General features: G+C 48.8%; 1 protein-coding gene and 1 long non-coding RNA gene across 3 annotated transcripts in view; one reads left to right on the top strand and one right to left on the bottom strand.

Moving 5' to 3' along the window:
- LOC144100904 (uncharacterized) overlaps positions 1-26,402 on the top strand; it is a 113,287-nt gene that overhangs the window by 37,169 nt on the left and 49,716 nt on the right. Inside the window, exon 2 of the mRNA XM_077633816.1 lies at positions 26,096-26,240. Coding sequence (XP_077489942.1) covers positions 26,096-26,240 — 145 coding nt within the window. The remainder of the gene's footprint in view (positions 1-26,095; positions 26,241-26,402) is intronic.
- LOC144100905 (uncharacterized) lies at positions 643-26,206 on the bottom strand. 2 transcript variants are annotated; one of them, XR_013307889.1, is made up of 3 exons: positions 26,074-26,206; positions 23,479-23,882; positions 643-1,444 (listed from the first exon to the last, which is right to left on the bottom strand). It is a non-coding gene; the product is annotated as an uncharacterized LOC144100905 (long non-coding RNA). The 2 variants fall into 2 exon arrangements; XR_013307888.1 differs by having other exon boundaries at positions 644-1,444; positions 23,479-23,568; positions 26,074-26,176.

Here is a 26,402-nt window from a genome sequence, read left to right as displayed (position 1 = left end):
AAAGGAAAGGGTTACGTTATTGTCGCTTGTTTGTACAGCATTACGGTGGTCTCGGCTACGGTGTCTAGAAGAAGAGATTGAGGAGGAGAAAGAGGATAGAAAAAACAGACGGCGTCCGCTCCTCGAAGAGGCCAGTCGTTCAGGGTGGCCGACCGACGCTCGCGGAAGTCAAACTGCTCTCTCACTCCTCCCGCTGTGGAATGCGGCATCTCGTTCGGCTGTAGCTACCGTACTCTCCTCCTTCCCCCCCCCCCCCCCCTCCCCACCAGTAGGGCTTCACCCTGTCTGTGCTTTTGCCGCCGCGGCCACCGAAGCGGTAAGCGCTAAAACTCCTTCATACGTGCTGTTCATTGCACCATCGGCGCCGGGCATATTTCGCTTTTTCAAGTTCAATGTTCTACTCCTAACAAAGCGTCTGGGAATAATGAGGCGAAAAAAAGCTGGTACTAAACGCCTGAGGAGAGCCTGAAGCCCGTGCAGGGCAGCGGCGCATGTGTACACAGCATTAACACGCACGTTTAGAGTAATGTTATACGTGGCAACACACTTCCAGCAAGTTTCAGTACATTCAGAAAAGTAAAATTTCGCTCAAGGCATCAAGGAAGACGAAAACTCATTCAAACTCTGATGATACTGACCCAGATTTTCAGATCAGACTGATGAACCAGACACAGGTTTCTACAGCTTGATCGACAGAGAGAGAGAGAGAGAGAGAGAGTTGAATTTTATTTCATGCTTGCTTGACCTGCAGAAAACACTAGAGGCTTCGCTGACGGAACATTGAGAGCACATGTTCTGAATGCGGAAACATTGCAGCTCCACCTATTGTAGCTCCACGTTGCAAAGTTGAATGCAGTTGTAGCATTGTATAATCTGTGTGCGCCTGATTTGACGTCGGGCAGTTGTTATTTTGTTAATCATTTACCAACGGGGGCACACAAAGTATGGAATCTGAAAATTTATTAGGAAGAAGGATGGAGACGCCTGCCTGTGGAACTTGCCCCTGGATGAACCTCCCTCTAGATGAACTTGCCTTGCCTCTGGCCTGCTGCTTGCCTTTGGATGAACTTGTCTTCCATTGATGAACTTGCCTCAGTAAGAGCCTACCCCTGACCTGCTATTTGCTATGGTTGAATTTGCCTCTGATGAACTTGACTTACCTTGATGAGCTTGCCTCTAACTGCTCTTGTCTCTGGAGGAGCTTGGCTGCGACGAGCTGATTTCTAGAAGGTTTTCCCTCGTGCCAGCTACTCACCTCTGGATGACAAAGTCTCCAATATGCCAGTCTTGCCCTAGTGAACTTGCCTCTGGCATGCAGCTCGCCTCTGAATGAACTGGCCTATCATGAGCTCGCCTTGCCTAGATGAACTTGACTCTGGCTTGCCGCGTGCCAGTGCCTTGATGGACTTGTGAACTTGCCTTTTTCGCCTTGATGAACTTCCACCTGGAAGAGAACGGGAGAAGGACAGAAAGTTGAAGACAGCGAAGGTGGGAGGGTATAAGCTGCACACGCGGTGTCCAAAGCGAAATTGCGATATGGCCCCGCACATCACGTGCATAAGTCCTCCAAAAAGTCTGGGTAGTAGGTACTCGGAACATTCTGTGCCGGCTACGACCTCAGCTATGGACTCTTTATGACTTTGTCATGTTCAATGCTTTTGTGACGTCCGGACAATTGATGATATTCTGTTCCTCTTTAGCTGCATCGTTGTCAAAACTCCGCCAAAGCTTTAAGCACCCTCGTTAATTTCATAACAAATGAGAATCTGCTATAGATAGTGTGCATACAAAAATTTGTCATACCTGCCCAGCTCTTGCCTGTACTTCCAACTGCTGCAGTTGCGAGCTTAGCGATGGGGCACCGGAGCTCGCTTTTAAGAGAAATGCTTACACCTTCAAGCAGCTGGACAGCCGCAGCTTAGGAATGTTAATCTGGAACTTTGGCGTATGCTACTGAGCACGAGGTTGTGGGCTCGAATGCGGCTGTGATGACCAAATTTTGATGGAAGCAAAATAGAAGGAAAAAAGCCGTGTACTGGAATTTTTGCTCACGTTGAAAGTTCTCCAGGAGATCAAAGTTATCCCGGAGCCCTCCACTGCGCTGTACATCTGGCACACAGTTTGCTCTGGCTTCAAAACATTCATCAACTGTTAACCGTTTTGTAAACTATGCCTCCCAGCAAGAAAGTTCATGTCTAATCATGTGATCACATTCCGATTCGTCAAATTAATTGTGAAACTTTTCCTTGACGAGGTTCAGGTGTAATTAACACATCGTGCATTTGTAGAGTTTCCTTGACTTCTCGTAATCCTTAATTACTCTAAATAGCATAAAGGCTCATTTAAAAAGATGACTCTGTGGGCATGGAAACGAAAAAATTGTAATTCCTGGGATGAAGTTAGCCCTACGCAAAATGAACATAAGAAAGAAACGCAGGTCGAGGTGCTTGAAAGAACATCTTAAAGCAACACAGATCAAGGTGCTTACACAAGCAAAACAAAGTACCACAGGACAAGACGCTCAGGCAAACGCAAGAAAGAAACGCAGGACAAGGCGCAGAGACAAGAAAAAGTGGCGCTGGACTCCCTCCTTTATCCCTTCCCTTACAGCGCGGTTCAGGTGTCCAACGATATATGAGACAGATACTGCGCCATTTCCTTTCCCCAAAAACCAATTATTATTATTATTATTAAAGCGCTCAGGCAGACGAAAGAAAAGAACTGTTCAAGGCACTTTTCCAATTTGTGTCTCGGGAAGCGCTGACTGTAGCGAAGGGTGCACCGAAGAAGTGCACCAGCCTGAAGGAGTTGGCCATACGCAAAAAAGAAACGACTTCTCCGATTTGCTCATTGCCAGCTCCTCGACTTTGTCGCCGCCTCCGCTATATCGGCATGGTGAGCCGCATTGATCGCACACGTAGGCCAAGGGGCGCCGATGAAAGACGACGCTATATACTAGGCAGAGCTGGATTCAGTGCCAAATTCTCAGCAGCTGTCGCCGATGACATCACCTCTATAAAGCCGAGTTCGGTTCAACACCGGCTGAGCGCCGATACGCGATTCTCTATACACCGTTTGGGCCGCGTTTGGAAGTCATCCAGCGATAGGATTGGCCGGATTTATTCAGCTGGATCTGGGTAACTAATTTCGAAAGGCTGTGCGTGTTATATGCGCCCATCGATCCTGGGAGCTAAGTAAAAAAAAAATACATTATTTCTTCCTTTGTTAGTAAACAACGGTTTTTCTTTAGGGACAAATTGTCAGGCCATCCATCAGGCCATCCATGATTGCGAAGCAAATCGATGAACTCACAGGCACAGGACGAACGCTTGACGAACGCTAATCAAGCGTTGCTGCTATGGTTCATTGCTGTCGTGCTTTTAGTATTATTTTCATACTCTGTTATGTCCGAAATCTCAAGTCGCCAACGTCTTAAACAACGTGTTCGTCTCAAATACTGAGCTTTTTTTATTTCGGCACACCTCTCTTCCCATCGTGTTGTCGCTGTCTCCAAGAACCTCAACCTCGACACGTTGAGCGATAAGAGCCGCTGTGCAAATGTGCAACAGGTAGGACTGCTACGTACCTCACTTATGGCAGCTGCGCCCTGTCACGGCACTTTCGAAAGCGAGTGGTCAACGGTTCGTCCAAGAATACCTTCTCTAATATTCACGCAAAACGGCAGCACTCCTAGCGGGTGCTCCATGAACCACCGAGCGAGAAGTCCTACAGTCTGTTGGACATATTGTGCAGGGGCTGTGGGTTGTCAGCGCTTCTTATATTTGCAGTGCAGATTGTCCGTTTGATTAGAGCATGCGCTGCGGCTGGTGACTGTGTTACATCTACCGCAAAGTTTAGGTCGTAGAAACGATCATCGTTTAGCGAACTGTACTCGTACACTTCTCGCCCCATTACCGGGAAATGAAGTGACAATGATCCCTGTAGCGCATTACTCTTCCCGACAAGATCACGGCTCGACGTACGGCATATTTCCTAAGAGCCCACGGCAGCTAGCTTGTTCGCTCGACACGCATCCACACCTTGGGCCACACGGTAGAGGAGGGGGCTTCCGAGAGTGTGGGCCTCTGAAACAGGTAGCCCTTCCTTACTCGCTTTATACACCATATATGTTTACCTGATCGCAATGTACTTCCCGGCCAAGGCCGGCTAAAAGACAGGTTATATGACTTTGGACTATATGCAGGTCGCGTGACCGCAGGACAGATCGCTTGGGACCTCACGGCACATTCTTTTCTGCATCGACTCGAGAAAGTTCTTTTTGTCACCATATATGACGCATGTTGGGGTCATGTTTCTTTTTTTTATTCCTGAAGGGTCTCATGTTGAGACATTCCATGATATGATCTAGAGTCAGGCGGGAAAAAGGATCATTAGCCACGCCGTGAACATTCTTTCGAGGTCGACTCACCGATTTGCTTTTTACGCTTACATGATCGTAAGGCAAGGGACTGGAATAGAACATAGCAGGTAAGGGGACAAACGCTAGTTGACGACATCCCAGACGAAATCTAGAAGAAACGGGCATGGAGAGGTCATGTAATGCGACGGCAAGATGAGCTAACGGTAACGGGTCAGAGTCAGATGGGCGGATGAGCTTAGAAAGGTTGGGGGGGGGGGGGGGATTAAGACTGCCACAGCTGACCCAGGACAGGATTAGTTGGAGGGACTTGTGAGAGGCCTTTCACCTGCAGAGGACACGAATGTTGATGACGCTAACAGTCCAGATAAATCGGATGATGATACTATGGTGTTGTGGTGATGGTGAGGGGAACTAAATGAAGGTCAATTGGAGGTCGTTTTGCCCTGCAGTGGACCTAACCGGGCTGACGATGGTGGTGATCCAGATGAACCTGTCGCATGAGCACCTTGGAGAGGACGTCTTATTACGTGAATGGGAAGCGGTGTTGGGGGATGGGGGAGGGGCGAGTTGTGTAGTGCGTGGCGCAAAGCTATCACTGTCGCTTCCTGACCTCAGAGGAGGGGGGGTGAGGGGGAAGCCGACTGGAGTATTCCTGCCGGGGCGACAGCGCTTCCGGTCGCGGCGGTGGTTGACACTTTGCCTCCGCCGCCCGCGACGATTCTCGTTCCGGCAGGCACGGAGGAGGACATCGTCGGCGGAATTCGCCCGGAATCTCGCCGGATTCCGCGCCGGGCCACCAAAGGGGGAGAGGGGAGAGACGGCAGCGCGAAGAAGAGAGCCCTTCTTGCCGGAGCGCATTCCTACGCGCGTGCTTCCCGTCTGGGCCCCGTCGGCCGGCCGTAATTGAGTGCAGTGTACTGCATGCTGTATAGAGGGAGCTCCTTTCCAATCTGTTAGCGCCGTAGGCGTGCACAGGTCTCTCCATAAGGGGCGACCAAAGTTCATGGTAGCAACCGGTCATGTCTTCTGGGGTGCAGGGAACAATGTGGTACAGAATTTGACCTCCCTTCCTCATGGTTAATAGGGGAGGGGCACAGCCTCCTCCCCCTGCCCCCACCCCTCCTATGCGGACGCCTACGGTTAGCACAGTCAGCGCAGAAGTTACAGGATTCAGGTCAAGCTGTAGGAGTCAAGGCGCTGCTGGTTTGGTCGTATGGCATGTGGAAGGATGAGGATTACATCCGAAGAAGCGCTTCAGCCGATGAACATCGAAGGAAAGAAGGTACTGGGCGTCGAAATAGGAGATGTAGAGAACTGGCGGAGATAGATCTCTGGGACAAGAAGTTGTCAGTGAATACAACTCAGGACAGGAAGACATGGAGGAAATTCGCTACGAATAGCGACCTCACATAAATTACTGGGATATATAACCTGTCAAGCATACAAGTCAAGGGAAAAGAGGTGCTATTATGGCATACATGACGGAAGCTCAGGAGCTTGGTTGGTAGTGCACCGGACGCGAAATGCGGAGGTTCTTTTTTCTTCTGCTTTCATTAATCTCCCATCGATAACAAACTGAAAATTATAAAAAAAGACATCCCTTATGCTCCTTGGTTTCGTAGGCTGTTGTCTTCTGTCATGTGTGGGATGCAACCTCAGATAGGAAGAATATGGGGCAGCGAGGTATAAGTTTCCTCGCCAATGTTTTATTTTAAAACAAAGAGTTGTTGGTCATCAGGCGCAAGAAGCTTCCATCGACAGTTTGAACGTGTCCGGTGTTCGTGCCAGCAGCAGGGCATGGAGCATTTGTTGCGGTAATTTTGCACGGAGAAACGCTTTGGGCAAAGTTCTCTGGGTTTAGCGCAACTTAATTCAGTGCAGTTCAGTACACTGACGTACGTCGTATTTCGCCTTTGTGCAATGCTGGATAATTAATATTAGAATAACAGTGCATGCATGTCTTGTGCCACAACGTATCATTCCTCATGGTTTTCTTATCAGCCACGTTATGATGAGCTTATGGTAGGCCTGCAGCTCCAAATATCTCCAGGGGGAAGTGAGCCCTCTTTTTAACCTTTGAAGGCCTGTTGACCTACAGTGATGCCGTAAGGGCTTCCCTGTGAGGATCAGAGCAAACCATGCAGGCCGTAGACGTTCCACCTAGGCTCAAGATTTGAGCACAACGCAGAATAATAATAAAAAGAGCTGTAAGCACAAGTCGCTTCAAAACGAAGTAAATAGCAGTCAGGGGAAAAAGAAACACTGGCTGGTGACGTCACTCGCAAAGATAGTCTTCCTTATTTCGATTCGACGTCAAAATGTAAAGAGTCTCCGAAGAGTTGAAACAGGTGGCAGCGGTCCGCGTTTTGAAGTGAGCCGTAAAACGCTCCAAGAGTTCCCCCTCCTTCCGTGCTGCGAACATGTGACAGCGATAGCTCTAATTACGTAACTCCGCGCGCGTGCGCTTGCTCATTTTATAACGACAGTTACGCGAAGGCGTTTTCGCTGTGGAAAATGATGAAAAGCATAGGCATAGCTTGTTGTCACGGTAACTATGCCATTCCTACCGCCTCCGCTGCTAGAAAGTGTTGCCCATGCGAGCAGCCTTCCCTTTGACCATGGCCCAAAGGGTAGGGTGCTGGCGTGGGCAACACTTTCTGTATTTCAAAGCCAGCCACGTCGCCAGCTTGGAAGTGGAACCTCCTTGGACGTTTCTTTACATTTACTAGTCTTGATGTGGCGCCATTAATGCGGGGCGATGGTTCTGCACCATAGCGAGAGTCGCTGACGTGGCTGGCGAATGCTCTAAATTCTTCCCTTTGAAGCTTCGCTTCGCGAATCAAAGGAGCACCAAACTGCGTTCGCCTACTACATTACCTGTGGTATGGTCAAATATCTAGGGGAATCCCCCAACTTGGACTAGATTTGTATTAAGAGAGTAATTACCCACTGTCATCCACCCAAGCGCAGCCATACGGCTACAAGGGAAAGCTATGGAGTTTTCTTAGAAACTTCGCAATTAAAGAAAAATTCGTCCTGGTCCGGGGTTCGAACCCGGAACCACCGTTTCACCGAAGTAGTCGCTCTACCAACTGAGCAAACCGGTATGGCCCGGACCAGGAGACGAATATTTATTTAACTGCGAAGTTTCTGAGAAAGCTGTATAGCTTTCCTTTGTAGCCGTATGGCTGCGCTCGGGTGGATACCAATGAGTAATTACTCCCTTATTAGCCGTGGTATGTCGCTAACCATACCTAATGGTGTTCTATCCAACGCAAGGAAACGTGGTTGGAGAAGGCTTGATTTGCCAAAGCCAGTCTACATGGCTCTCATCGAAATCGAGGAGGCATCTGGATGTTGGCAATTGGAGGCATTGGCTACGAAACAATCCCAGCTCTAAAATATCTCCAGAGTGTTCTTCGGTAACGCGGAATGTCAGTCGCGATGTTTAAACAGCGTCATTGACAGTGCGGTGCATGTAACTAATAGCGCACAAATCTGGCCACGTTGAACTATACAAGAGAGGTTAAATGGCACTTTTCATTGAGTGAAAAGTATAGCAGCGAAATACCGCTCATGCAGATTCTAAAGTGCATAATCCAGCAGCGGGCTGCACTACTGCGGCGCTTTTTGTGGAGCGCTGCGAGTCCTGACAAGCGGCTAATTTCCACGAGTGCATCAGCTTAATCAAGTACAAAGCACCGCTGGCTTGGGCTGTTTCAGTTATCGGCGAGCTAGCGCACGCCGTTGATTCTACCCTCAAAGGAGCTCCGCATCCGCTCGGTTTTATGTTGCCGCTCCCGACTGTAGGTTTCAAGCCTCGTAGAAGCCGCCGAAAAAGGACCTTCATTTCACTGTTAAGTTTAACAGGCAGCAGTTTGTAAAAAATGAAAATTGTTTTTTGAGGAAAGGAAATGACGCAGTAGCTGTCTCACATATCTCGGTGGACACCCGAACCACAGCGTGAGGGAAGGGATGCAGGAGGGAGTGTGAGAAGAAATGAAGAAGGAAGTGCCGTAGTGGAGGGCTCCGGAATAATTTCGACCACCTGGGGATCTTCAACGTACAATTAACAGCTCGGCGCCCCACCCCAGCTGTTATGTGCAAAGTGTTGTGCGCGTGTGTTTTTCCTTTCTTGTATTAACCATGCACGCGCGCAATTTGTACAAATGTATTGCTATGTAGATAGTGTAATTATCACCTCTCCCCCTATACTTTCTTACTGCCCCCTCACCACCTCTATCATTTCACTTATTCAGACTGCTTGCTATGCTTTATTATCGCTGCCCCAGCTCAGATGCCGCCGTCGTAGTGATGGCAGATGCCGGGGTTAGCAAAAATCTTTTACCTTCCTTTTTGTTTTATTTTACACTAATCACTTACTACTACTACATCTTTAACGTGCACTGACATCGCACAGTACACGGGCGCCTTTTGCGTTTCGCCTCCATCGAAACGCGGCCGCCGCGGTCGGGTTCGAGCCCGGGTACTCCGGTTCAGCAGACGAGCGCTAGCCGTGCTCTAAAAATTGAATTTGACTGCGAGTATTCACCTCCCAAAATGCACGGTGCGCTATTAGAAACGCCACTGTGGAAGAGCGTATATATTGGTTTAGGCCACTTTGGGTCTTTTTAACAGATACTGTGGAATACGCGTGACCTTTTCTTTTCGAGTCAGTCTCTAACGCGGTCAGTGCAGCCATGATACGAAGCCGCCAAATCGTGTTCATTATCCCTTCCCTTACGGTGCGGTTCAGGTGTCCAACGATATATGAGACAGATACTGCGCCATTTCCTTTCCCCCAAAACCAATTATTATTATTATTAAAAAGGGGGAAGGGAAAAATGTCATTGCTATGGCCGCGAGGACGTGTTAACATGTATGCATTGCGGGCCGTAACGAAATAGGTCTGATTAAAAATCTCGAGCTATAACGCAAACACCTGGCTCTTGGAACTTCGGTGCTACTGACAAGTAAGATCAGTGTTCAGAAAGCCGAGCGGTCGAACCCGCCTCATCTTCTCGGCTTTTCAAGCATTTTCAAGCATTTTTTCAAGCATTATTGAGATTTGAGCGCCTTTGCCTGCGGCTTCTTTGTATGTGTAGAGAGGAGTCTACTTGCACACAGTGAGAAATCAGCCTCTTGCGGTGCCGGAGGTACGGGCATCGGGCCGGGCTGAGCGGAGCGATAATGCAGCGGGCCCGGACCGGGCCCGGGCTTGAAACCGCAGTCCTGGAGCGGGCTCTGGCAGTGATCGGGCCTCAAAATTAGGCCCATGAAGGGTTCTAATGTCGATATTAACGTCTCCCAGAAGCAGCTGAATGGGTGAAGGTCAGTGTGCGGTACGTTCGTGTCTGATGAAAAACACCACTTTGTCAGTGTTGGCGGTCGCTGGTTTGAATTACTTTTAATTGCGCAGACTTTAAATTGCACCGGCGCCGACTTCATTGTCGTCGATGGAATCCCTGCGCTGTGCAAGTCTGGAGGTGCTAGAGTTGCGGTTACGCAACACGCCTCCGTGATCTGGGAAAACCGGGACATTGACTCCTACCGTTGCGAAACCCCAGGACGGCATTCGTTTTACGCGCCCGAATCTACCTGCGTTGCGCCTAGGAAAAATCCCACGTTTGCACGGCCTAACGCTCCATTTCGTGGCAAAACTTAGGAGGCTCAAACCCGCGGGTCGAGCGCCAGTGTGCGAATCGTCAAATTCTGCGGAGTGGCATGTTCGACGTTTAGCAGTTCCAAGGTGACGTGATCGTTGCACGCGTGGCCACCGCGCAAGGGCGTCCCCCTCCTCTCCCCTTCCCCCAATACATGCGCACACGTGTGTCCTCCCAGAGGCAGAGCAAGTGCAGGAGCATCAGTAACATCCCGGCCTTGAGCCGAAGTGGAAAAAAAATAAAGAATAGAAAAAAGTATAGATGAGAGATTCCGCGACACTCATTTTGTACGATACAGGGAAATCCCGGGCCTCTTATTATATAGAGGTCGCCTCCCTCGCCCTCCTTTCCTGCTTCTTCTTCTACTTCGCTGCCGTCCAGACGAGGAAGAAGAAGAGGAGGAGGAAAGAAAGAAAGGAAAGAAGTAAAGGAGGAAGAAATGACGGCGGCCAAGGCGGGCAGGCAGCGGTCGGCCCAGGCATTCTTCTCCTGACCTCTCCCTCTCCGCACGGTGCCAGGGCCAGACGGCGTGGTGCCAGTGATGGCCCGAGGCGATGCCCTGAGGGGGGAGGCAGTGCCCGAGACGAGGACGCGCTACTACGTGGCTGTGTCGGAGGGCGCACACGGCATGATCGCGGCGTGCGTTGAGGAGGGCGAAGTCGTCGTAGTCAGCAACGGCGGCCGAGCCAATCCCGACGCTCGCGCCCGCCGGCAGACCTAATAACGTCTGTCCCTGTAAACGTGCGCAGGCCTCTCTTTTTTATTATTCTTTTCCTTCGCTTCTTCTTTCTATTCGTCTATTTTTGCTAGCGTTTCCTTCTCTTTCCTTGAATCGTGATTCTTTGGGATGCTCACTGCGTGCACTTATCTTTGCCACGCTTCTCCTTGGGCCACCTGCTTCTCGCACCTTCGAGCCTACCAGGAGTGAAGGTTTCGAAGGACCCAACATCCTGCCTTTGCTTTTCTTGCTTTATTTATTCGTCTCTTTCTTCTTCGTGCCGTTTTCTGTCCCTCAGTATTCTCGTGCTTTTTTCTCCAGGGCATGTCTAAAGTGCAACCCTTCCACCCCTACTCCCCCCCCCCCCCCCCCCCCGCTAGCCGTCCGCCGTGTTGCTTCCCGTGTCTTTTTCATTCAAACTTGCTCTCGGGGGTCGTATTCTGTAATTCAGTGCACAATATGGATTCTGCATACTACTATTATTTGGAAGGACTTCATGACCGGAACCAGCAAACCAATCAAAGTACAGTTCTTTCAGGGAATACTGTCACCGGACTAAGTCCCTGCTGTGCCTCTTCCACCGCAACGTGTGCGTAGAGAAGCGATGGGGCCTCCTTTATTACTTTAGGAGTTTGGCTCCCGTTTTATTACATTTATTTTTGTTGCTTATTCATTTTACGCGAGGGTTAGTAAGTGGCTCCAGTAAAGGATGCCAACATCATCGTGAAATCTCTCCTAAATAAACAAAGATATCGGTACAAAGGAAAGGTTAAGCAGTGTTGTATTATAATCTATAACTAACAAAGTGCATGAATTATTTCGACCGCTCTGCGTGCTCGCATAGTCACAAATGCGGAAGGCCACTGCGGTCTGAAGTGCACAGGATTGCAAAGCAACAGAAAACAACCCTAGTAAAACGATCCAAACCAGTCTGGAAGGGTTCTCTTTGCCCGACATCTAATCGGCTTAGGAAGTAGATTAATCAAATTTCAGGAACGTACCCTTGGCTCATCTAGAGGCTTTGAGAGAACAGAGAAAGCACGCGAGGAATACCGTAAATTTCTATGTATCCCATGGTCGGCAGATATGTCATTTTCTTTTTAGTACAGTCCAATGTAGCATCAAATGAGTAAATTGACTATGTACTGCGTGCGTACAATCTAGTAAAGAAGTCAGCCGAAATTGAGCGTTGCGGACTATACAGCTGGTGCGGACTGTGTACCAGGAAATATGGTACTTTTATTCGTCCTTTACCGCTAACCCTCGCTACTTGAACTGCGCTGCTTTAAATTTCAAAACTTTCAAGAAAGCAAACTTTGCCACCATCTGGAGACAATAATCCAAAGTGCTTGGAGGAGTACCCTAACGAACGGCAGAGACCAGTCCCGGGGGGGGGGGGGGGGGGCAATTAAACATTAACGTCCACATGAGCGTATCCACAGGCAACCATCTTGAGAAAGCTGTGTAATAACGCACTATCAACTTTTAACCTCCCAAGTTTTCAAAAGGGTGGGCAGCTTTCTCTTGTAGCCCTGTGGTCGGGCTTGGTAGATGTTAGGGTGGAAGATACGGTAGATGTTAGGGTAGATGTTCAGCTTGTTCTGTGTAAATGCTAGGAAATAGTAATTCTCCTGTCTTGAGTAAATACTCACATGATAATGGAACTGCCACCCGCAAAGCTTCGAGTATGTTGCGGTCACTTGTTGACCCAGACAGGTTAATGCATGCGTAGGCGAGTAATCACAAACATTGTGCTTAAAACAGAGTCAGCTACTGTCGCCAGCTTCGTGTTGCAGCAAGAAGCGCCGCTTCTTATGACAATTAGTTTATTTCTTCGTATACTCCTTCGTTTTATCGTCGTTTCTTGCTTTCTTGCTATCTTCAATTTCTTGCATTTTATGTGCGTGAACTGCTGTACTCGGCTACAATTACCAGTCGTTGAGTTATCAGTAGAGCAAATCAAATCGAGAAACAGCATAAATTCCCTGTGAAAGTGATGCTGTCTGTGTGCTTAGCTGAGCGCGCGTTAATACGATGTGCTGGGCAGTAAGCAATTTTATCGGGTCGTTAATTACGGTTGTGCCGAAATAATTACACGATTAGCTGGTGGCAACTGCAGATGAGTGTTACACCACGAAACGAATAACAAACCCGTTCTTCTCTCCCCTCTCTCTCACTTCTTGGATCCCCCTGTAATCGCGCTGTTCAAAGCGCACGATTCGTCATATTGCGAAAGGTCACGTCCATGGTGGTGTACCCGCAGAACTTACTCCGGCTAATCGTTGCTTCTAAGAATCTTGCACAACACCTAGGCATTCCCTCCAACTTTCTCACGCAAGTGCTTCAGATCGTTCAAGGAGTGCAGCTTCAGGTGCTGTGTATTTACACACCTGCTGCATTGATGGAATGGCGTTTCGATCAATCTTACCAGGTTAGCTGCCCGGGTTAGGGTGAACGCTTTCGTTCAACAGTAATCCTGTTGTCGTAGGCCCTCGTTCATTGAGGGCCAAACATTATTCAGAAGAAATTTGGAATCGGCTCTCCAGAGCATCGAATGAAAGAGGTACGAAGTTCGAACCCCAGTGGCGGCCAGGTATATACGTATCTGTTTTCCAATAGATCCGTCTTTCCCTGCCTGGCACTCTCGACTTCTCGTGCGGAGGGATGCTGGGGAAAATGCGTCTCGGACGTCACCTTGTGGATTTCAGCCATGGCGCTCTTTGTCCAAGCTCTCCATGCGCCATTGTAATCAAATCATCAATATCGTCATTATTTTGCAGCGTTAGCTGTTATTAGCTCTTTTCCAGGACTTGCGCTGTTGGTGACGGCGTCCGCAGGCCCACAGCTGGGCGCTCACCGAAAAAATCCGCCTCCCACCTACAAGCCCGGCGCCTCCCGCGTACGATGGGGATGCTCCACTAGGTCATTGCAGTGGTGGTTATAGCGCCCACTATAGTGTATGAACTCTAATATGCCTCCGTTTGTTCATGGTCACAAGAAGGCTAACGCTAGATCAATCACGTCACAAACTCATACCCTTCGTGTGATTTTTTAGCACCTACTTCAAGGGCGCGCTTCATGACATAACCGGCACAGGCTGCGTTCGAGTTTGTACTGTTGGCTAACTACAACTTCCTCTACCGTCTTGTTTGTGCAGTTCGGGGACACCCGAACTTGGATTCAGTGTCGAAGGAGGGTACGGGGTGGGAGCGCGTAGATGCGGTTTACGATGAAGTTAAGGGGAAAAGAAAGGCGACCCGCGCTTCGAAGCACGTCTCCATTTAAGACAAATCCCGATTACGAATGCGGATACGCACCCGCACAGAAAGGCAAGTCGAAACAGGCGAAAAAGAAAAAAAAAAGTGGTCCCCACGTTGGGCGCCAAAATCGGGCAAGGCGCACCCGCATCGTTGCCGGCCCAGCAATCCTCGGATCTGAAATGCTTATCGGCGTTCGCCATCTTGAAAGGCGCTTCGTCGGCGCATCCAGAAGCGGTAGGGTTGCAATCTCTATTAACCGGACTCTTTTCTGCTCTTCGCGGTTGCAGCGCCCAGTTCCTTCAGTGGGCCTCTCCTGCTGCTGCCACGTGCCAGGTCTAAAGCGCGATGTATCGTTCTTGTCTTCGAATGCGAGCGCTAGTTCGCCCGTTCGCGACGTGCCCGACCAGGTAACGATGCCGTCTTTGGGCTGCGACATTTATACATCGTGTCTCCTTTCGGAGACCGGCGGCCCGGGTCTTTTCGCTTCGATATCAATCTATGCAGGTCCGCGCGCGCGTGTGGTTGTGTCTGTGCGTGTGTACGTGCTCCTGTATGCGCGCGGGTGCGCGCACGGTAGGTGGCAACCGAACACAGACACCCCTCATGTGTGTTCTAGCAGAACATTAAGATCCCTGTGCTCCCCTGTCCGCCACCTCCACATCCGCGATCAAGGCCAGCAACACCAAAAGGACGAATGTGTTAAGAAAAAGCAAAAAAATTGCTTTTCAGGAAAGGAAATGACGCAGTAACTGTCTTAGACATATCGGTGGACACCCAAACCGCACCGTAAGGGAAGGGATAAAGGAGGTGCGAAAGAAGAAAGGAAGAAAGAGGTGCGGTAGTGGAGGTCTCCGCAATAATTTCGACCACCTGGGGATCTTTGACGTGCACTGACATCGCACAGCGCACGGGCGCCTTTTGCGTTTCGCCTCAAACGACACTTATTGTGTAAATAGTTTGTACATATTACTTCTCCCCCTATCCTCTTTTCCTGTCCCCTCACCTCTTTCATTTCATTTCTCCATTCTGCCTGCTATCCTTTATTTCCGCTGCCCCAGCTCAGGTGCTTCAGTATCGATGGCGGATGCCGGGGCTAGCAAAAATCTTTTCCTTCCTTTTTACTATTATTTTTAATAAAACCACTACCACCACCAAACGAAACGCGGCCACCGCGGTCGGGTTCGAACCGGACCCCGGTTGCCAAGCACATTTGCTGTAAAAACCACCACCAAACTCTCAAAGAATGCATGCATAACAACCGCTTGGGGGAATCGGGATAACAGATAAGCAACAGATAAGCATTTTTCTCTTTTTCTTTCTCGTTCTCTGATTGGTTTTCGTTGAAGCAGTTTCCTGCTTTGTGCGAGTTTGTTGAAAAAAAAATACATTCTAGAATCACGTAATTTATGACAGTGAAAACACCATATACAACCTGCATTCAGAGCAACGAATAACGAGCCGGATATGAAATTGCCGGTGCATAAAAATAAAATCGGCTCCCACAAGTGTCTAATTGACGTGTCCGGATATTGAGGTGATGCGTGGAGGAAGTCGCAGTGTTTGCTGAGGTTCGACCACATGTGTGGGCGGAGCCGCGTTTTCCGCGAGGTTAATCCACGCTTGCTACGCTTTTCAGTTCCGAGTCGTGTACGCGGAGTAAATACACCAGAACAGCCAGCCTGTGCGAGTGGCTCAGATCTAGATTGAGAGATATGCCCAGCTTGATTAAGAGTTACAGCTTGAGCCCGTGATATGCAGTTACCGGTTATTGCTTGCTAGTAAGGCTAACAAGAATAATTGGTTGTAAAGAAAGCAAAGTCGCAAAATGAATGTCTTATTCAGGACGGACACCCGAACCACCATGAGGAGGAAATATTGAGGTAGTGAAAGAAGAAATAGAGAAAGCGGTAATGCAGTGGGGGGGGGGGGGGGGGGGGTCTCCGGCTTAATTTTGACTCTCTGGGAATCATTCCCTTTTAGCTCTTTTGTCCTCAGATGACAATTTTTCTTCGGGCGGAGAACAAAACTGAAATTTAAAAAAAAATGCTAAACAAAGGTACATAAAAATAGCGTTGTGAGCAACTTGACATTTCAAAAATGACGCCTCCCCACCGCACAGTATATGTATTTCTCCCCCACCCCCGCGAAAAAAAAAGAAACAAAAACGGACGCGCCGCGATGGCAATGTAACATCTGCAAGAAAGCTTCCACTTTGTGTCCCTAGTTTGGATTATTTGTACATACCCAGCAGCAATAAATGACTGCTCCAAATATTGTTTGCTTCTCTCTTGAAGCTGTGTAACAACGGTGCTTTTTATTTATTTATTTATTTATCTATCTATTTTATTCATTGATTGATTGATCGATCGATTGATCGATCGATTTATTGATTGATTGATTGATTGATTGATTTATCGTTCACTGTAGCACCAACAGCGAACATCTTGTCATCACCCGCACCATGAAGAACGGAGGGGGAGATAGAAAGGCGTGCTCAGCTCGCTCTATTTTTGTACTTGTAACAGCTTCTCCTCCAGCAACAGCAGTCCTGCTTCCGTTAGCTCTCGCGTCCGCCCGGGCAGGGTAATTTTTTTTTTTTGCCCCAATCTAACCTCTGTTCGTCCAACCAACGCTGCCTCTCTGCGGATGTGCGTGTGTGTACATGGCATTGGCTGTATTTAAAGCGTCTCGCCAAGCACCACGCTGTGTGTGCACGCCTGGGCGCCAGCCAAGAATTCGAGCCGCGATCGACCTGCGCTCGGCGGCCCCGCGGCGCAGTTTTTCGAGCCCCCCGTTCTTTGCTTTGTGTCCGCGTCTTCCACCGGGAGCTGCAGCAGCAGCAGCAGCTTCCGGAGGAGTCGTGCGTCAGCCGGCGCATCCCACGCACTGTCTGGAGGAGGCAGGGTGCTATCGGCAGTGGTAACGAGGTCGTCTCTCTTTTTCCACTTCTTTGCTCGCGTGGTGTCTGTTTATGCGCCCTGGCTACAAGCGCGCCCGCGTCTGGGTGCTCCATCGTCGCGCCCTGTCTGCACTGCAGCGGAGGCGACGAGACAGTCTCGAATAGGGCCAGCCTCAACGAATCCTTCGGTTTCTTGAATAGAATGACACGGAGTATATTTGTTGAAGGGGGTGGCATGCAATTGACACGGGTGAGTCAACCACAATCGCATTCGCATTGGCATGAAGTTGATGGTGAGGTAGGTCGCTGCCAGAACAAGACAGTCTCAGATCCTGATCAAGGCAGTCTACAATGCGGGCAGCCTCTACCAGTCTTTTGAATTTGTTTGAACAGTATGACGTGGCGTATGGTTGTACGGGATGCAATGCAATTGACACGGGTGAATTAACTACAATCGCATTCGCGTGAGGTTCATGCTGAGATGTACCAGCACCAGAATAAGACAGTCTCAAATCCTGGCAAAGACAGCTTCCAGTACGGACAGCGCCGCTACGAGTCATTTGGCTTCTTGAATATAATAACATGGAGTACGGCTGCATAGAATGCAGTGCAACTGGCGCGGGTGAATTAACTACAATCGCATTCGCGTGAAGTTGATGATGATAAATACAGGCGCCAGAACAAGACAGCCTCAAATCCTGGCATTCTCGGCGATGCCTTTGGCTTCCTGTACAAAGCTCCCTTTCACGTCCAATTAACCGTGATCTACGGAAGCAGCGGGCCAATTTATCCCCGTAAACTTCCTGGTCTCATCAGCTTCCCCCTACAACGTTAGCCTTCTCAGATTCTGCTCCGTTGGCCTGAGGAACCATGGGTTACCTCCTCTTCGCATTGCATGTCCTACCCATGCTCATTTGCTCTTCTCTCTTTCAGCTAGGATCTTGTTAGCTCTCGTGTGTTCCCGAACAGCTCTGGTAGGGGAGTGTTTCCTGGGTTTTTCTCCTACCCGTTATTCGATCTGTCGGGAGATTGTCAGAACGGGAAGTTCTCGTAGGCGTGAAGGCTTTTTTTTTTCTTTTTGCGCCAGGCTTGCCGCTGTCAGAACTTTTTTTTATGCTGGAAATAGCAAACTTTCAATTTTTATAGACTTATCAGGCAAAGAAAAAAATAAGCGGAACTAAATAACGGGGAATTTTTTTGATCCGGGCATGGCCGAAGATGCGGAGCATGTAAACCTTAGCATGGAAGCTCTAAACAGGCGGCCGCGCTACGTTTTAAAACATGGAAGTCCGGCCCCCATTCGGAGGACAGCTAATCACCGCATGATTGGTTTATTACCGATTGTCACGCCCTTAAGCTCTTTCGGTGTTGCTTACTCGTCCCCAAAACGCACTCATTCAGAGAACCATCAAATTCTATGCAAAACGCGAAGGTCATCGTGACCTGCGCAAAAAAACGATTGACTTGCCGAATCGTGCGCCTTGCTCTACAACTTCGGTTGTATTATTGGAACCCTCCTTCGAAGTAAAAGCGCACAAAAGCCTAATTCTTTTCCCACGCATATCGCACACATTTCGCTCTTTTCCCGGAAAATTCGGTTTCTGAGAGCTGTTGAAACTCCTGTTTTCCCACGCCCGTGCCATGGAGAGCGAAAGCCAATCTGAACCGCCGTCAAACGTTCGACCATTTTGCCCCGAAACACTCTGTCCGCTCCTTCTGAAGCTTTTGAAGCAGGCCGCCTATTGTCTTGGCGGTTCGAGGAGCCGACCGCGCTGTGTGACCGCTCCGCGAGGCTTTTGTTGTCACACCCCCGCCTCGCGGCGACACTGCAGCTGGGTGCGGATGGGCATCGGAACCCGCACCCGCGAACATCTCCGCCCGCGCTTTCACGCCGTCTTCTTGTTGTTCTTGGAGGCGCACTGTACGCTGGCTCTGCAGCCCTGGTACCAAGGTGTCACCCCGCCGCCTCAGGGTGCACACGCTCGCGTTGTTCCTATGAATGGGCTACCCCCCTCAGCGGCCGCCTCACTCCTGGTGGACCGGCGCCGTGTCGTCTTGGAGTGCTTTGCCGCGTGCAAGTCCCGGCCCGTGGTCCCACGGGAACGTCTGCGCAGTAAATAAATATGCCATTCTTTAGACCTGTCGGCCGTCCCAAATGGGTGGCATGTGTCGCCCCAGCAGCCTCGGGCACTGTCTTACAACTTTCCGCTGGCGTACGCTGGTGATGCGCATGCCCATGCGGCCTGCATCCCTGCGTACCGAGACAACCACTTTTCCGGAGCGCGGATTCCGCGCAGGCATTCGATCCCTTACACCGCTCTCTTCCTGCTTTTCACCTCTAACGTTTTGCTTTTAAAAGCTTGCTGCGCTGTCCTCAGCGTAAATTCAAGCTTTTCGTTAGCCTCCAGTTTACCGCTCCACAGATGAGTACTGTCAATGGCAAAATACAGTTATGCATGCCTTTTCTTACTTGGCACCGAATTCTCCGCTGCATAGCCTTTTGTTTAATTCGGTGCATTTTGCCACCAAAGATTTTCGACATACCAGATTGTAGGCATACTTCTCTGTGCATGTTTCGTTCCATTTCCGGCAGGAACTCCTGCTTGAGGCGAGCAGTACGTACGTTTCAAGCAAAGTAAATTAGGTGACATGTTTCATATGAGAATAGAGTAATGAATTATGGATCTGGTATGAATGGATTTGACCGGAATGTTGTGACATTCGGGGATGAAATACAAAAATCAACTAAGACGGCACGGAATGAATTTGTATGGTATATGATAAGGACGGGACGCAATCAGCGCCAATGGAATGGTCGTATCGCGCAAAAAGAGATACCAACTCTGAGATTGGACATTACAGCGCGAGTTTGTATATGTACGGCTGCATTTTACCTGTATTCGGGTCGGGTGGTTGTTATTCGACATAGATTTTCAGATGCACAAGCATTACCCGCTTCCGAGCAGCGCGCCAAATTTCAGCTTGCGCCCTTTGCGCTCGCGAAGAGGCCCAGACAGAGTTTAAAGGACATCGAGCTGTTGGGGAGTTGACATGCGACGCGCTGCCTCGGGTTATTGTGCGGCCGTCCAAACAGTGTGACGTTCAGAGTGCTAGCACGCCGAGTAACGTCCTTTCAGGAAGTCGACGCACTCTCCAATAGGCGCTAAGAAGTGTGGCAACCTTGTGCACGGCTCTAACTCATTCTATTGCAACAGGAAAAGCTGACACCTCGAGGAATATTCTTCTGAAAAGTACGTGGTTTGTTTTGTTCAGGAATATTTTTATTCCATTCCTGCTCCCTTTGTGCGAGGAGATATTTAGGAGGGCTAAGTTCGCCCACGGGTGAGAAAGGAGGAGGCTAACGAAAAGTGTTCAGCTTAAGTTGAGGACAACGCAGCGTGTCATGAAAAGAAAAATGATAGGTGTAACGTTAAGAGACCGGAAGCGGGCAGAGTGGGTGAGGGAACAAACGCGTGTTAATGACATCCTAGTCGAAATCAAGAGGAAGAAATGGGCTTGGGCAGGGCATGTAATGCGAAGGCAAGTTAACCGCTGCTCCTGTAAGGGTAACAGAGTGGATTCCAAGAGAATGCAAGCGTAGCGGGGGGTGGCAGAAAGTTAGGTGGGCGGATGAGATTAAGAAGTTCGCGGTCATACGGTGGGCGCAACTTGCAAATGACAGGGTTAATTTGAGAGACATGGGAGAGGCATTTGCCGTGCAGTGGGCGTAGTCACGCTGATGATGATGATGATGAGTTAGCCGGCCGTTGGTGAGATCCCGCTACCGAAACTTTGTTCATCACTCAAACTATACGCTTCCAAAAAGAGACCAACCGGCTTACTTGGAAGGAACCTTTATTTGGAAGAACTTACTTGGAAGAACGAGATATATTTGAGGGCCAATAGCCAAAGATTTTTAACTCTCTCCACTGTCTTGTAAATCGGTTTGAAAGCGACAAATATGTGGCTCTCACTTCTTGGCGTAGGCACAGGGCGCTAATCTGACAGGGTTTTTTTTTCTTCAAAAATATATCTAGGAGAGTTTCTTTGGAGTGACTTGCTCCACACGCTGATAAAACTCGCAGAGGAGGTTGAGCTAATTCCGTGCGGCGCCATCGATCATAGTATTGCCAAGAGTGCTCGCACGAAAGGAGACAGAAAAATCAATGACTCACTGCATCAACAAACGTCTGAGTTTGTTTAAACAGAATATTTTCGCATTTTCGAGCACCCTGATGCTAGAAACGTTACACAAACACTGTATTTAGCGCCATCATGGTACAGGTTGAAATCACGTTATCCGTTTAGTGCGCCCCAAAAATTGTCTGCATTGTAACGATGGGCGGCGGGCTATCAGTAGCCGCTTTCGATCTAGAGTCGTATATTAGCTTTATGATGCGCCTGCTTCCCCGAGGCAACGTTCTCTCTAGCTCGGTCTCGGAGAAGCTCCACTCATAACTACTCACTAGTCAGGCCGCGAGGGGTGCTTAGGGTGCGGAAACACTATCGTGCCCACTTCTTCTACCTCGCAGAGCAGGGCGAAAATCTTTGTGTGTGTGTGTGTGTGTGTGTGTGTGTGTGTGTGTGTGTGTGTGTGTGTGTGTGTGTGTGTGTGTGTGTGTGTGTGTGTGTGTGTGTGTGTGTGTGTGTGTGTGTGTGTGTGTGTGTGTGTGTGCATTATGCCGTTAAGTGAATCCGATTTCTGGCTCTAAGCGACCGAGCAAACTGTACAAGGCACCACGAGACCACTCCATCGGGCTTCAAAGAATTCACCTCCAGCAAGATCTTGCGAAGTTTGTGGATTGGTGCCGAGTGAAATAAATCAAGAAAAATAAATCAAATAAATATTGGCGGCGCGAACAGATCAGCGTCGCTGGCCACAATACGAGAGCGCTAGGCTGTCGCCACATTTTGGCATTTATGGCCTCGTGTTAAACTGCGACATACTCTCGCGCTGTGCATTACATATCGTCTTCTTCATCAACTAATACTACTATCAAACTAATATTCGCTCTTTGAGCTATGTGGCGGTAGCGTCATAGAGATGTGCGCTGCATACGTTGTCGTGGACAACGCGGCACTGCAGCATAAGCCATCGCCATTGCGGCGTACAATGGCTAAATTGGCATTGGCGATGAAAAAGTTGAAGACGCGCACAACTGACTCCCGAGTCAGTGGACACCTCAGTCGCGTTTCCAGGTACGTGACGGTGGTGTCCACCTGCAAAAAACGGTGCTGTAATTCGCACAAATTTCGTGCTTGTCAATGCTAAACCGCCAACATTTTTATTTTGTGCGTGTTCACACTTTCTGCAGCTGTACCTTTCCTCCCTGGTAACAGGCATCGGTGCCGCAGTACCCATAAGCTGCTTTCATTCCCTTCACATACGAAGTAAAAGAGTCTTGTTCGCATTGCAAGTGATATTTATTTTAGGAGAATAATTGCAACCAACTAATGGTTAGGAACGAGCGAGCTGTGCGCTCGTTGCCAGCCGTGCGCTCGTTGCCAGTTGGGCCAGGTTATCGCCCCACACCTACCTGTTATTAGGCGCCCGCACTTCTCATTAGACGTAACTACCGCGGGTACTTTTGTATCTGCTACGTTCAAGGAGTGGAGAAGACCACTGCGGCAACCTCCCAAAACTGCGCCGGGCTCCTTTGAAAGCATGCTTATAACCCTCTCGGATGAGCATAGGTACAGTGTTTCAAGAGACAATGCAGGCATTGTTCACTTCTTCCCCCTATGCACGACCAGGTTCGCTGAATGTTATGGTATATTCAGCTTGTCAAATTAGTAAACCCTAGCGGCGATTCTGTGAACAATTGAGAGTCTCGTGCTAGTGCTAACGGCAGCAGTGGGACTGGTTTTTGGAGCATAACTTGGCCCACGAGGATTAATTCGTTGAGGGCGTCGTCGCAAATTTTTCATGGCATTACAGAAAAAAAAGTAAAAATTTCTCGCCTAGGCAGGCAAGTTAAATATAACGAGGAACAGTTTTCTCATTATGCAACAGAAATTAGATTATATAACCGGTTTTATGCAAGTTTCACAGACCTACAGATTATAACATCGCTCAAACACATGATATAAACTAAAAGGAAAGTGGTGTGCTGGGAATACACTGAAATTTAATTATTAGCGAGCGAGAGATACTCAGATATGAGCAGTATGTTGCACAATGGGATATTCGTATCGAGGGGCGGTATGTACACAGTATACTGTATATGGCATAGACAACCAGTGGTCTGTTTGGATAACACAATGGATGGCAAGGAAGGTTCTGCGGGCGGTGTGGTTAGATTTTTCGTGGTAGCCGGGCCTGGATGTGGCAACACATTAAAATGCCACTTGAACGAACTGTATGTTCGCTTGCGCCAAAGTTCGTTGAAATACAATGTGGTTTATTTTGATGAACTAAAGCGAATGTCGGGGTTCCTGGTGGTTTCTTTAGGAATTCATTTCACAATACCTACAAGTCCACGCCTATACGTAATGCGTCTGCAAAGAACATGTGATAACATGCAGCAATCGTTGAACATGACATGCAAAACTCTCACCGTCGTCGGAGACTTGCGAGTTCTTGTGCTTTTGCCACATTTTCTCCCGGAAATCCATGGTCGGTGCTAATAGCCTCCAGTCTTCACCTTCTGTAGAAATGATAATTAGTGCCTTCCGCGGTGAAATCCTCGGAAATCTATGACCAAGGACTAATTCAAGTACGCTAGCCCGCCCGTACTGCTTAAGATGCGAGCCATGTGGGCAACCATGCTATCCCAAAGTGTGTACGGCGTCCCGCAGTTTTGCAAGGGAAAGTTAATTCAGCGCTGCAAAAGTTTCCCAAGCTACGTATAGTTTCGGATTTGAACTACTTGCAGTTTCGTAGACGAAGATTGCTGCAAGTCCGCCGAAATGATGCATTCCATCCCGGAAACAGTACTGAAGTTCTTTGTAGGGCTGTTCGCTGAACTGAAAGTCGTAGCGCTGAAATTCGGTAAACTGTAACTCGTTCCAAAAGCAGAATCCTTTTTTTTTATTTCGTTGAAACAGTGAAGTAAAAAAAAAAAGAATGTGAAGAAGGAGGCTCAATAGTCGGTGGCAGTATCGGGACCTCCAGTCGTTGTCAAATCAAGCTAAACACAATTACAATAGCGGGTGACAAAAAGTGAAATCAAGAAAGAACTTGAGCAAGAGAATAAAACAGCATATGACTAAGTTCACCGAAGTCGCTCTAAAATAACGATACTATTTATTCACCGTACACGCACAAGTGAAAAAGTGCTGAATCTAACCAATCGAAACAATGCACATGTGAACATGGTGAACGTACAGATTGTCATAGGGTAACGAACAGTCAGCAAAACGGAAATGGTCGCAGGAAATCGGTTTCATCAACTAAGGAGTATGTGCGATTGTTCCCAAATGTTTGTGGGGTTAAGGAGCATTTCAAAGCAGGAAGCAGCTAACTCCAGAATGAAATAGCCGAGTAATGAGTATGCTGTTTGCCGTATGCAGTTGGTATGAGTATTAGTTAGAATGAAATTTTCCTTTAAAGCAAAGCTGGTATGGTTGCTGCTCTTGAGAAGTAATGAGGTGCAATGAAAATTAAAAGCCGACTATTGATTGCCGTGAACGCTAGTACACCGAGAAAGTATTTAACTTTTTTCCTCATTAATAGTATGCGGTTGGCTCTAACCTAGCATCGCATGGTCTTAATGTTAAAAGACTAACTTCTTGATTTTGTGTGCTTTGTAGAGAAACTATATGATTATTAGACGCATTACCCAAGCATACCAGACCGTTATTGCATTGGATACAATAGCCGTTTCGGCGAGGAACCTCGAAAAAGTTAGTTTAACTTAACAGTTCGTTGAGACGCCGTTCGTTTAAGTGCTGTTTCACTATAGGGTTTTTTAGAGATTAATGATAACGGTCCTCGTCGTACAGTTGGAGTAGCCCGAATGTTGTTAATGATAATGAATGTGTAACTGCAGCATATTAATAGATCGGAGCGCTAGAGGAATGTGCAAAATTGCGATGAAGATCGGTCCTTTGAAATGCAGAGAGCTGCAGATACTTTAGGTTGCCCATGGGGAATTCAGTGTTAATTTTTTTTATTCGATAATGGCGCATACCTTGATGCCAGTTTCCTGAACTCTATCGCGTGTAAGCCGCCGCGGTGGCTGAGTGGTTATGGCGCTCGGCTGCTTGCCCGAAAGACGCGGGTTCGTTCCCGGCCGCGGCGGTCGAATTTCGATGGAGGCGAAATTCTAGAGGCCCGTGTACTGTGATATATCAGTGCACGTTAAAGAACCCCAGGTGGTCGAAATTCCCGGAGCCCTTCACTACGGCGTCCCTCATAGCCTGAGTTGCTTTGGGACGTTAAACCCCCATAGATAGATAGATAGATCTATCGCGTGTGTTAGTTGCGACATGTTGAAAATCGTGATACCGATGTCAAGTACTAACCAGCTAAAAACACCCCATCAGAGAGCATTATCGTGGCTGTAGTTGATGTGTGTGCGTTCGAGCGCTGATTGCGTTTGGACGGGCTAACCCGAATCATTCGTAGGCATCTTATCGAGCTTATCGCTGCCGATGCCGTCACTTATCGTTGGCGTCACTTTCAGGCTAAATGTGCAAACAATAATGTGCATAGCTAAATGCGTGTGGACAGTCAACGTACAGTTTCGACGAAAACACTTTGGCGCTAATAATACATCCCAGAGTCGAGAGCAAGGAACGACATAGACGGGAACAGGCACGATATATATCTTATTATTATCTTTTTTTTGCGGGGGGGGGGGGGGGGGGGTTGGGGGGGGGGGGGGGGGGGCTCATGTCTGTCTGAAGCAATAGCGGCTAGTCTTGGCTAGCATATATCTTGACAAAAGCGCGTAGACTGACGAAGATCGAAGACAGGGAGAGCGGAGAGCGGGAAACTTAACAAGCATGTATTTATACCCTGGCATAAGCGGTTCCACCAATTAAAACACATCCGAAGCCACAGTCAACTGCGCTAACTGTTACTCTCTACAGCGGTTACTCATCCGACCGGATAGTATCATAACTATTTTCTCGATCTGCATCTTAGTACAGAATAAGCACGTCAGCCGTGGCCCCATTACAATAAAATCATCAGTGTTTCAATTTACCATGCGTTGGTTTCTTTTGCAGAGCTGCGTCCACATGTGCCGCCGTCCACCGGAAGAAGTCCAGAAGGACCCGCGGGACGAGATCCCGCTGTCTTCCGCTCGAGCCTCCGGAAACGAGACGGGTGGCTGCTGCAGGCGACCGACCAGTATACTGACACGGCTCGTCGGTGAGTCCTAACACCTGCGCGCCGCGGGAGGTGCTCCCCCACCCCCCTGGATACCCCTCGATACCCTCCGTCACTGCTGGAACGCATCGTCCGTGTCGAAAGCCGGCTGCAATCAACGCCGCGTAGCGGGCGTAGCGGACCGTCGTCTCAGTGTTGGCACTG

This window comes from Amblyomma americanum, chromosome 8 (genome assembly GCF_052857255.1).
Source record: "Amblyomma americanum isolate KBUSLIRL-KWMA chromosome 8, ASM5285725v1, whole genome shotgun sequence".
NCBI lineage: Eukaryota > Metazoa > Arthropoda > Arachnida > Ixodida > Ixodidae > Amblyomma > Amblyomma americanum.
This window is presented reverse-complemented; position numbering and strand designations above follow the sequence as displayed.